The sequence below is a fragment of the Lycorma delicatula genome, chromosome 2 (genome assembly GCF_047948215.1).
Source record: "Lycorma delicatula isolate Av1 chromosome 2, ASM4794821v1, whole genome shotgun sequence".
NCBI classification, from domain to species: domain Eukaryota; kingdom Metazoa; phylum Arthropoda; class Insecta; order Hemiptera; family Fulgoridae; genus Lycorma; species Lycorma delicatula.
In genome coordinates this window covers 67523545-67535802 of record NC_134456.1, presented here as the reverse complement: position 1 = coordinate 67535802, position 12258 = coordinate 67523545, and the positions used below count along the sequence as shown (strand labels likewise).

Genomic DNA, 12258 nt, shown 5'->3' with positions numbered 1-12258 from the left:
AGCAAAAAGTCACAAAGGATACTTATTTTAAGGATTGATTAGAATAACAACTACAAATATTTATTTTTTTAAACTTATATCAATTGTACGTATTTTTCACTAACTCTACAATTTGTTATTATTTGAGGCTAATTTATACGGGGTGATATATTTATTTATTTTTATCTCTTCAAGACATAATTTCAGCGTAACTCTATAATTGACTCATTGTTTACAACTAATAATTATTGAGCAAATAATTTTTAATGTAAACATATGATTAAATATTACCTTAGATTACTATTATATTAGTATTTAAAAAGATTAAATATTATTGAACAGTTTTATACTTCGCAGTACGGTAATCAGAAATTTACCTGTTGAAAATATATAACAAATGCAACTAAATAATAAAGGGTTGCAATACATAACGAACGTATCAAGTAAACTGATTTACCGTTGCATTAATTAACAATCTGCTGCAATAAAAAAATTACCTTTATATCGCATTATAAATACAAACTGTTTTTCCACAGAGAAGAGTAAAAAAAGAAAATTCTTCCAACAGGAATCATACATTTGATCAAATGGGACCTTGCCTACTTAAGCCAAAATGTCATCAAGAGATGTTTAACAAACAGTAGATCGTGCTTCATTTATCCACCTCCAAATCGGCACAAGTAGAATTGAAGAACTGATATATTCAGTTAATATTTAATTTCATATTCTTTCTGGTGGGCGTTCTAGGTATAGTCTGTAACCAGCATTCTGCTCATAATTAGCCATGTGAAAGCAAAACCTGTACCATGACGACTGTTTTTTTTTTATTTCGTCTAGCTCCAGAGCGCGAACGTCCGTGAAACTACAATTTTGGATTCTTTTAATCCGTTCTTAATGAGCAAGTTCTTGAAGAAATTGTTAAACGTATTAGAATAAATTTTATTGACTACGAATGCACTTACTACATCACCTCATCAATTACTTTTTGCTAGAATTTAAGATAGGATTCTAAAAGAAATACTGACTTAAAAATTCATTTGCGAGTGTTACCTAACAAATGTCTAATTTTGTTTGTTGTGTAATGTTTTCCCCTCATTTATTTTAGTTAAAGTAATATAAAAAAAAAAAAAAAAAAACACTTTACCAACTACTTGCAGTTTTTAGATTTTTCTCGGAGATTTTGTAGTGATAGTTATGGAAGTGTAATAGCCATTAAAAAAAAATACCAATTGTACAAGAATTTTACCAAATTTTGTTTAGTAATACAAGCCAGTGTTCATGTGTGTACATACATATATATATACTCACAGAATCTACTTCTCTACTCTAGGGGCGTACCGAATTACTAGAAAATACTTTCATCATTAAGGACTGCGTTCATGAAAGTAACGTTTTTTATGATCCCAAGTTTATAAACCACGATCTAAACGATCAGAATTTTAAGTCCTTGCCCAAAACTTTGTTTGAAAAATTGCTCTTTCAAACTTTAACTCATTTAAGTTGGGTTTTACTTATTTAACAAAGAATAAACCTGAGTGTATTAGTCAAATTTGAAATAAAATAAGTAACAGTAATAAATTTTATCTATAAACCTACGATTTAGTTTCATGAAAAGACATTACAAGACGATTTGCGACTTACTATTAAAATCAATATGAATTTTAAACTACGGTAACTTAAAATATAGTTCATTTAATTTTATTTTAAACAAGAAAACAAATTGTGTACAAATTAAAAAAGTAAATTTAACAGTAAGCATGCGGTATATCATAACTCTCTCTTTAGTTAATTCAAATATAAACGGCTGCTCGCAGACAGATTACGCAGCGGAAGTGAGAGAGGTATAGAGTATTAGAATGAGAAAACAAGGGTTGAGTACCAAGATGAGACGCAAGAGACTGTCTGTCCTTTAAACCTTGTCGGTACAGTACGATATGGAGTGAGAACAAATGAAGAGACCATTACCGAATATAGAAGTGCAATAAAGCGCAGACGTGAGCGAGCCAGAAGATAAGCCATAATGACTTTTGAGCTCCAGAATTCATCTTCTTCCTTAGCTTCTGTCTAGCTGTCTCTTCATGGCTTTATTTAATAATTCTCTAGCAACCCGAAACAAGAATTCATTTTTGCTTTTATAAGACATTTTAACGGTATTATTTTTCTTACTCGGTAACAGAAAGAAAGTTTATTTCTTCATGTAGGCTACGTGGTATGAATATATTTCAAGAAATAGCTGTGTGAAAAGTATTCATGGAAGTAAACAATAAAAAAAGTAGTAAATTTTGTATTTTCGTTTATATTGGATAGTGGTAATATTTATGATAGATTTAAGTTAGATTATTAACCGCATAATTTAAGTAAATATATTAAACAAATCTTGTACTGTAACATTTTTACTAATACTATAAAATAAATACATTTTATTATTATGTATACATTTATAAATAATTAATAAAAAGACAAATAAGTAGCTTGTAGTTCATAAAAGTAATTTTAAGACTTAATTTAATAAACCTATGAGAAGCGTTTAATTTTAAGAAGGATAATCAACAGACCTATTTGTCAATTAAACGTAAAAAACAATCTAAACCGAAGAACTTTATATACATAGTACGTAAACCGAACATGTATGTAAGAGCGTGGAGGATTTACAGATCAAGGTTTCATCACACCAAATAAATCATTACTGTAGTAACAATATCGGTTTCTTGATTTTATCTTCTTGGCCGCCATGTATTAGTATTTTTAATTAGAAAATTAATAAATAATCCTAGCCGGTAAACGCAGTACGTAAAACTATATTGATAACAATCAGTTAGATTAACGGACGAACGTACTTACATGCTCCGAATAACAATAACCCTGCACAAATTATCTCACAGATTTCTCAATAATCATATGATTTATTCACTCATCTATTGAAATTCATAGAATATTACAGGAAATTAAAAATTTAGTAAAAAATAATTTTAACAAATGACCTTTCTAGGAAATATTTAATAAATAATTCTCAAGGGATAATTAAGAAACTAATGTTTATATTTCTGCTAAGTATTTTAATTATATTTAAACATTCGAATTACAAGATTAAACTATCGTTTTTAGATTATATGAGATCTATAATTCGTAAAATCTACTAAAACATTTGAAATTTATATCACCTAAGTAATTATTTATTAAAATATTAATAATTTATAAGGCAATAAATAAAATATTATAATATACACAGTATATCACAAAATTCTCCCAGGACTTTCATAACTATTCTACTTTGAAAATAATGGTAAAGGTTTATATAAAAAAATGTCCTAATAAGCTTTGTTTGCGAGTTACGGCTAGTGAAAAATTTCGGTCGGATTTCAGCTATCCCAGTGAAATGAGGTCGCACTGAAATTTTTACGAAATTAATTAAGGAAAAAAATTAATGATTTCTTATAGTGCTTGATCTGAAAAATTGATTAAAATAAATCTCACAGCTGCAGCAGTTGTTAAGAAATCTGGTGTGAAAAACCAATAAATTATGTTAAAAACTCCTATTTTTTAAGTTCGACTTACCATAACTTTATTAAATGGATAATAAACACGTAAAAATTTTAAATAAAATTTGTAAACAATTTAATTTTAAACAATATGGTGTAAGATAAAATGAATAAAACAAACAAAAGTTAGAAAAATTCGAATTTTATTTAGAGATAGTACTACATTAAACCAACGTGTAAACTAAAATTCACAGAAAAGCTTTCCTAACGACAGCACAGTTCGCATTATCCAATATACTTAATGTACCTTACAGAATGATTTAAACACTAATATAGATAGTATTGCGCATTGTTGATCAGCTGTTGTTTTATTGTCAACTTTGAAACAATATTTTTTCAATCATTTTTATCATTAACAAAAAAAAAATAAAAAAATGACTAAGTAATTTTTGTTTTACAATTTCGTAATTTTTGGTCAATTTTTATCTAACAGTAAATTTTCATTTTACAAATTTTGTACAGCACCAATAAAATAATTTGGTTTTTGTTTACATTAAATTAGTAGTATTCTGAAAAATGTACTAATTTATGTTTTCAAATGAAATTCTAATTTTTCTCTGTTTTATTAACTTATCTTACACCATTTTGTTTATAATTAAGCTCTCTGCAAGTTTTTTTTTTTTTTTTTTAATTTTATGTGTCTATAATCCATTTAACAAAATTATTGCAAGTTAAACATAAAAAAGAGGGTTTTTAACCCAGTATATTGGTTTTTACTCCAGATTTCTCAAAAACTACTGAAGATATGTGTGTGAGATCTATTTTATTCAATGTTTTAACGCAAAAACCATAAAATAAGTCATTAATTCTACCCCTTAATTTACGTCCTTAAACTTTCAGTACGACCTCATTTCACCGGGATAGCTGAAATCCAAGCGAAATCTTTCACTAGCCGCAATTCGCAAAAGAAACATTTTAGAACATATATTATATCATTTTTTCCATTATTTTTACGAGTAAAATTGGTGATGAGTTCTGGGAGAACATCCCGATACATTCTGTATAAAAGAGGATATTAACACGACATTATTCTTAATTTTGAGTTTACGTATTGAAAGAACAAATTTTTACGAAGATTGTTTTGGTATTAAACATACTTAGATTATTTCAGTTAAGAGAAAACAGCTCATAAAATTAAAGATTATAAGTGCGTAAAGAGAGAAAATTTATATCAGAAAAATACAAATACTGAAGTTCATCATTTACTTATAGGTCTCGTTTTGTAACAGACAATATTATAATTTTTTTTTTCTTTTTGTAGAAGTGGGAAATCCATTTTATAGGCGCCGAAGCCGTTTCAGGGTCACTAACAGGACCCGCTAGGTTTTAAGAAGAGCGTGTGTATACCTGATACCTGCGCACTACCGACTAAACCTCCACCCTCCTGGCATAGCTAATAAGCATTCCTTCAGGTAAAAGGAGATCGGCCATACACACAGTCGTACACCACTAGTATTCACCAATAAAATTTGATTACAAACCTCAAACAATATACAAAATACATAGTGATACATTAAAGTAATAACACAATGTAATAAAAATAATACAACATAATACTATTAAACAATGGCTGTTACTACCCCAAAAGAGATATTACAATATATACATAATACATTCACAACTGTACAATGTACAATATCATAATTCATTATATACATGCTACAATGTATGCGGTTATGTAATATCAACCACTTAGTACATCAATCTCATACTACATTGATGCATAATATGCACTAATGGAAATACATAATAAAACCTCTTACAACATACAAAATGCATATTGATACAGTAAAAATAATACAATGTAATAAAATAATAGTACATCGTAATAAAATTAAACAACGGTTGATGGGTTACCCTGAAAGGGAGACTGCAATGAATACATAATTATTTTTACACTTTACAATATTATAATGTAAGTTTTTTTTTTTAAAAATCATAATATAACAATAGTGATAATTGTATTTATTACTCCCCCAGATAAGCGGGAAACAATGTGTATGATTGTACAATACAATCACCATTATAATATACACCAATCGTACACTAGCTTGATACATAATATGTAGCTTATATAAACCCTTAATATATCCTCAAACAATACACATTACAATTATGGTCGAGGAAAATAATACATTAAATAAATAATACATAAATATAATACATAAAATGATGCAACATAATAATACAATAATATAACATAATACAATAAAATCATTGATTGATATTATCCCAGCAGAGGGAGACTACAGTGATTACATAATTGTTCGGTTACCCCCATAATGCGCAATATATTCAAGAACATAATGCAATATACATGATACTATTAATATTATCAAATTAACAAAAGAGAAATTTATTCATTAGTCAGTAGTCAATTTAACAATACTAAGTGTATTTAAAATTAGTAATACAATCAAAATACATGTAGGTAATAACAAAAGTTAATGCTCCCCCTAATAAGTAAACTTTAATGTATGCATTTATACAATACAATCACCTCGGAACGTTATTTCATAAATATGATAGGAGAACCTCAATACGCAATGATTAATTTACTTAATATACAATACATTATGCTTAAATAATATCTCTACAATTATCAGTGTTCTGATTCATATTGACATGCAAATGATACATTACATTATAATATTATTACAACCATCTGTTACATCCGTAAGTAGATACATTTACAAAATCAAAAAATGAAATGTAATTCAATGATCACAATACACAGCGGATTCGCCATCACTATAGGAAACAGTTAATGATGTTTCAAAATTAGTACCAAAGAGTTGGATAGATGCTAACGTGTACAAAGTGAGCAACAGTTAAAAGGAAATACAGATAAAAGAAAATATAACAGATATAAATAACAGATAAAAGGAAATATTGATAGTAGGTAGTAGGTATGTTGATTTGATACTATCAAATATGTAGCCACATATACACATCCGTTAAGGCACGTAAGAGAAGACCAGGTTGTAAAGGATGGGTACTCTTCCATACACCAGTTACTGCCAAAATTAGGAGAAGTTGTTAACGAACAACTGGGCCATAGGAACACCGTTTATCCCTAATGGGCCTGTCAGTCCTCCCCAATAGACCGCCGTATGACGCGAAGGTGGAGTGCTCACAGTTTCATCACAGCCCAACGATTCCCGCATGTTCGGAGGACCCCCCCTAGGCACTCGGCTGGGTGCCTGTTCGCCCTCGTGTCCTCCGGCCCATAACTCTATCATGGGTCTCCTCCCAGGTTTTTAGGTCATGCATGATTGTTTCGACGTATGCAGCAATCGTCACCCACTTCCTCTTTGAGTACAGCAGTATATCCTGCACCTCTTCGGGTCCAAACATATCCTCCTTGTGTAAAGCGTCTAGTAGCTTTCTCCTCTCATCGTCATATCTGGTACACCAGAAAAATGCGAAAGCAGAAATGTGATGAAGCGGTTTCTTCTTCATTGAAAACTGGATACAAGTTGGAGTGGTCCAGACCAAACTTATGCAGGTAGGACCTGAACTCTTCATGTCTCGTCAGAAACTGCGTGAGGTAGTAATCCAGCGAACTATGGCGTCTGTTGCTTCAGCGCTTTGTCTCCAAGTATCCGGTGCGTCCATCGACTCTTCTCACCACAGTCTCACCTCTGCTTCCAAATGTCTTCCATCTCGGTCAATGCTTGAGCAGATTTCTGTTTTCTCTTTTGGGGGGGGGGCGAGAGTCCTTGCTTCCCATTTCCTCCTTCATTGTTCAACAGCTAGATCAATGGGAAGGAGTCCCACAAGAACCTCTGCAAGAACCTGCATACAAGAAGCTGATACAGTTCTGTATGTAGGTATAATTTGGAGACAGCACCTTCTGTGATGGGCCTCCAGCGCATCCCTGTATTTAACATACACCATGGCTCCCGCCTACACTTCAGTGCCATAAAAAAGCGTGGAGCGGGCCACGCTTGTAAGAACTTTCCTTGTTTGCTGTTTGAGGCCGTTTCCCGTAACTAACCCTATTACTTTGTCTACCTTTTTACTCGCCTCAAGAGGTGTATTGCAAACCGTAACATGACGTCAATCCACACGTCTAAGTATTTCACAGCCCGCCTAGATATGATACGCTGTCCTTCCACGGTGAAAGTCAGACTAGGTCGCCGTTTGGCTGCAGTTATCATCACAGCTTCGGTTTTTTCAGGTGACAAGTTTAGTCCGACTCCTCACATCCATACTCTGATGTTGCCGTAGGCGTCGTGTATTCTGCCCACAACCTCTCTCTTGTTATCATCTTCGATTACCAGCGCTAGGTCATCTGCATATCAGCAGGGTGACTCCCGGGGACACCGGAAGTCGGAGAACATCGTCGAAGACGAGGTTCCAGAAAGTCGGTCCAAAGACTGACCTCTGTGGAACACCCCTGTCCAACGCTTGTGCTAGTATGTTTCCCTCAACTTCACATATAAGTTTGCGTCTTTTCAGGTAAGATATAATAGTCCTGATAAGACATCTAGGGACCCCATGTGAGTGCCCAATAGCCGTATTTGTTATGCTCTAGAAGGCATTCCTAAGATCTAAAGTGACCAGCACGCACAGTTTACCTGTGAACTGACCACCGTTATTCCATATAATATTACTAGCCACCTTGAGGACAAAAGCAACGGCATCAAAAGCGGACCTGCCCTTGCGGAAACCATATTGTCCTGCTAAGAGTTCGCTCGTCTCTTCTTCTGTGCTGTAATAGTCCCTCCAGTATTTTTGCGATTGCATCTATCATGTTAGTGGTTTATATGAGGTAGAAAGTTCCGGATCCTTCCCTATCTTGTGCACAAGCAGCAGCCTCTGTCTTTTCCACCTCTCCTGGAATATCTCTTCTTCTAGGCATGCATTTAAAAAAGAGATATTCCAGGAGAGGCTTATTATTATACTACATAATATTATACAAAAAATATTTAACTAAATACACAAATATATGACTGTGATGGTGCATTGCGAATATTTTTCTAATACAATTGGGAAAATATTTTACAAATGGGAAATATGTCTGTTTTAAGCGTTTTAGTTAAAAATAAATAAAAAAGTAGAATAAAATAGAAAACCTATGAACACAGAGAATTTATTATAACTTTTGTGTGGTTTGACGGTTTTGGGGTTGTGATACTTGCGACTGCGACTGAAATTAAATGTTAGAGTAAGATCACTAGAATTTTTTAGTCACTGAAATAGAAGTCGGGATAAAGTACGAGCCTGCTAGCAGGGGTGTTAATTTACTAAATGACTTCTCAAGGCTCACTTAGCTTAAAGAATATAAAAACAATATTTATTCTTTCTACAAAGAAGTTTTAGGAGAAATGGAATCTAAATTAAATTCTTTAGATGTTTGGACTAATCTTAAAAAAACAACATTACTATCTGTAACAAATTAAATTACGGTGTAATTATGTTATTAGTCATAATATATAAAATTTATTAGTTTGAAATAAACTTTCTGAATATCTTATCTAGAACAATTTTATCACTTTTTTGCAAAAGTATACTATATATAGTTGTATCGTTCTAGAGAAAGTGGTGTAAAAAATATCTTATTTAAATATTACACAATACGTTTTTTTAGATATAACTAAAAACCAAAAAACATAATTAAAAGTTAAATTAATACTATTAATTACTAGTATAATTATTATTACTAGTAGTAATGTAGGAAATATTATTATTACTATTTTTAATTTTATTTCTTTTATTGAATAATAAATATCTGCTTACTTTTCAGCATCTTCATTTATGAATTAAAACTTCATGTATATAATAATATTTATCAGGATTAATTCGAATTTTTAGAGATTGATATATCCAGGTTTAATAAATTTATTGCTTTTGTTATAAACTTTATTTCATAATGAGGATATAAGAAAAATTAAGAAAGTAAATAAAAAGAGATGAAAAATTTATATTTGCCTTTAAATTTGATTTATTTACGTTTAATGTAGAAACCTCTTCACAAATTAATTTGTTATGCTTAACTGTCAAAATTTATAATTGTGCTTACATTAAATTGTTGGATACAATGAATACGTCGTAGAATATGAAACATTTTAAGTAATTGGCTTTATTAAAATTCAATGAATCCTTAATTTTACGATAAAACGATAAATAACAATAAAAACTTATATTACGCATTTATATAATTGACATTTTCATTTGTCAATAATAGGTAAAATAAGTACAATAAGTGAAATTTCTCACGTAACCCGCAAGATAAGATTTTTTATGTTTACAAATTATAGTTATATATTTTATTTTTTCCAGAGAACGTATCTGGGTCGTCAAGAGTTCATTACCAGTGGGTGTTCACGGCATTAAGTTTTGCCTTTTTCTTTTTAAGTCTATGAAATAAATGTAAGTATAAAATCATATCGTTTAATTTTAATTAGATTTATTTCTATATTTTAGGTGAATAATCTACCACGTTTGTTTAGATTTAAAATTTGTGGGTAAAAATATGATACGGAAACATTTCATAATACGAGTATATATTACAATTCCATAATTATATATAATAGTTATGAATTTATTACAATAAGTTTATGAAATTATCATCCCATATATATATATGTTTATATATACTTATAGTTCCATTATTTAAAAAGACAATTTTTAATTTATATATACTTTTTATCACCTGATTATTTATATATATATATATATATATATATATATATATATATATATATATATATATCAACCAAAATTAAATCAATGACGTTTTAAGTACTGTCATACTTATTCTTTACTTATTGTTTAAATGTGTTTAATATTTCACTACGCCAAATACTGTATTTTTAATAATATTACCTGAATACGTATGCTTGTATTTGGCCATTTTAATTTATTTGAAATTTACTACTCATCAGAAACATTCTGTAAAACAATATAAGAAAATTATTATGAAAAAAATTCATCATTATTATTATCACCATCATTATGATAATGCAAGTCCCTTACGTCACTGATATTTCCAATCATTTCTTTCCGAAGCTTTTTCCTTCGTTCCCTTTTAATTTCCAATCTTCACGTCATATATTAACTTCAAACTTCTTCTTCTTCGCTTTCTTTCTTTTTACAGAAACTTCTAATGCATTTGTCAAGATTCCACTTCCTCTGACCCATCAAAACATTTATCAAAAGTAGTACATGATCGTTATCGATATCTGCAGCTGACAATCCATTGAATTTTTTAACAGCAGTCCTATAAATATGTAGAACTATACATTGTGTTTAATTTAATTTAGTTTAATATGTACTTTAATATTTTCCATATTTAATTTAATTTTACCATATCTTAGTAGATGAAAGTCATCTACTAAGATATGGTCTATCTGATAGCGTGCTTAGTCTTCAGGATATACCAACGTAAATCTGAAATCTTTTATGGTTTTTGAACGAAATATTGGTTATAAATAATTTTTTCTCTGGGAAAAATTCTCCTTATTTTTTCCCCTTTTAGTTACTTACGTCTAAGCTACATTTTCCTACTGAGCTTGTCTCTTCAGTTTCTTTGACCACAGCATTCCAGTTAATATAAGATCGTTTCTGCGCTTCTTTGCTATTTTATCCCGTGTAATTATTGCGACTTCGTTTTTTCCTTTCTTTCTTCCAGAATAGAATATGGCAACTTCCCCTTTCTTCATTTCACCCTGTCCTTCCCGCCTTACTTCTCTTAATTGTAATATACCCTATTTATTTTTCTACATTTCCCTTTTGAAATTCTTTATCTTTTTATTCTGTAACAAAGCCTTTCCGTTTCAAGTTCCTAAACGTAATCGGATCTTCAACTTCATTTCTTGTTTCTCTCGGCGATCCAAATGAGAAGCTATTTAAACTCCAGAAATTACGCAGAAAAAGCTAGAATTATATTGTAATGCAAGGAATTATCCCTAGAATCTTTAATTCAGTGGTTTTCCAATTCCTTCTGTATTCTAATACCGTTGACTTCCAAAAGAAATTCCTGTGCTTGTGATGGGCAGTTTCTCATTCCCAGGACAACAGATTTATTTCTTCATCCGCCTTCTGTGAAGGCCGTTGGAACTTGTTATGGGAGAAATTTCTTGTGCCGGGAATAACTAATTCCCTTCAAACGTTACTTTTCAATGTAATACGAGTTATTAATATCATTGCCACCTATTACAACGGTAAGATGAATATCAGGATTTTTCCTTCGTCGAATCTCGGACCTTAAAAAAAAATTTCCTAAATTCGCTATTATTTTTAAAAGAAGGAATAAATTACTATAAATTAAAATTTAACTGTGTTATTCTGTTCACTCTATCCGCTTGAGAGAACATTAAATAAAGATAAAAGACAAATTCAGTTTGTTAACGTACACGTTAATCATTTTCAATATTTGCTATTTATATCGTTATATAGAAATAATAATTCAAATACCCTCAAATTCATTTCAGTCACAAACAAAATTTAACTACACTATTGTTCATAACACTCCGAGCTATAATATAGCTTATTGGTGGGTGATACAATTTATAAAATTAATCTGACAAAAACTATATGCTAACGATCTGTTAATAATATCATGTGCGTTCATAATAAACTTTACTATCCATAAAGCGTATTATACGGTTCTAGTGGTGACAATTTATTTATATTTATACTAAAAAATTATCTAAACTAAATAGCTCAGAACTACAGATAATTAGTTTAACAAGTAAAATAATAATTTAACTTCATTAATTTTCTTTTAACA

General features: G+C 30.3%; 1 protein-coding gene across 2 annotated transcripts in view; it reads left to right on the top strand.

Annotated features, from left to right (window-relative positions):
- The window catches only part of LOC142318888 (uncharacterized), a 409398-nt gene that overhangs the window by 365440 nt on the left and 31700 nt on the right, over nucleotides 1-12258 (top strand). For both annotated transcript variants that reach the window (XM_075355511.1, XM_075355510.1), the window contains one exon: nucleotides 9807-9896. In XM_075355511.1, coding sequence (XP_075211626.1) covers nucleotides 9807-9889 — 83 coding nt within the window. In that variant the 3' untranslated portion in view covers nucleotides 9890-9896. The remainder of the gene's footprint in view (nucleotides 1-9806; nucleotides 9897-12258) is intronic.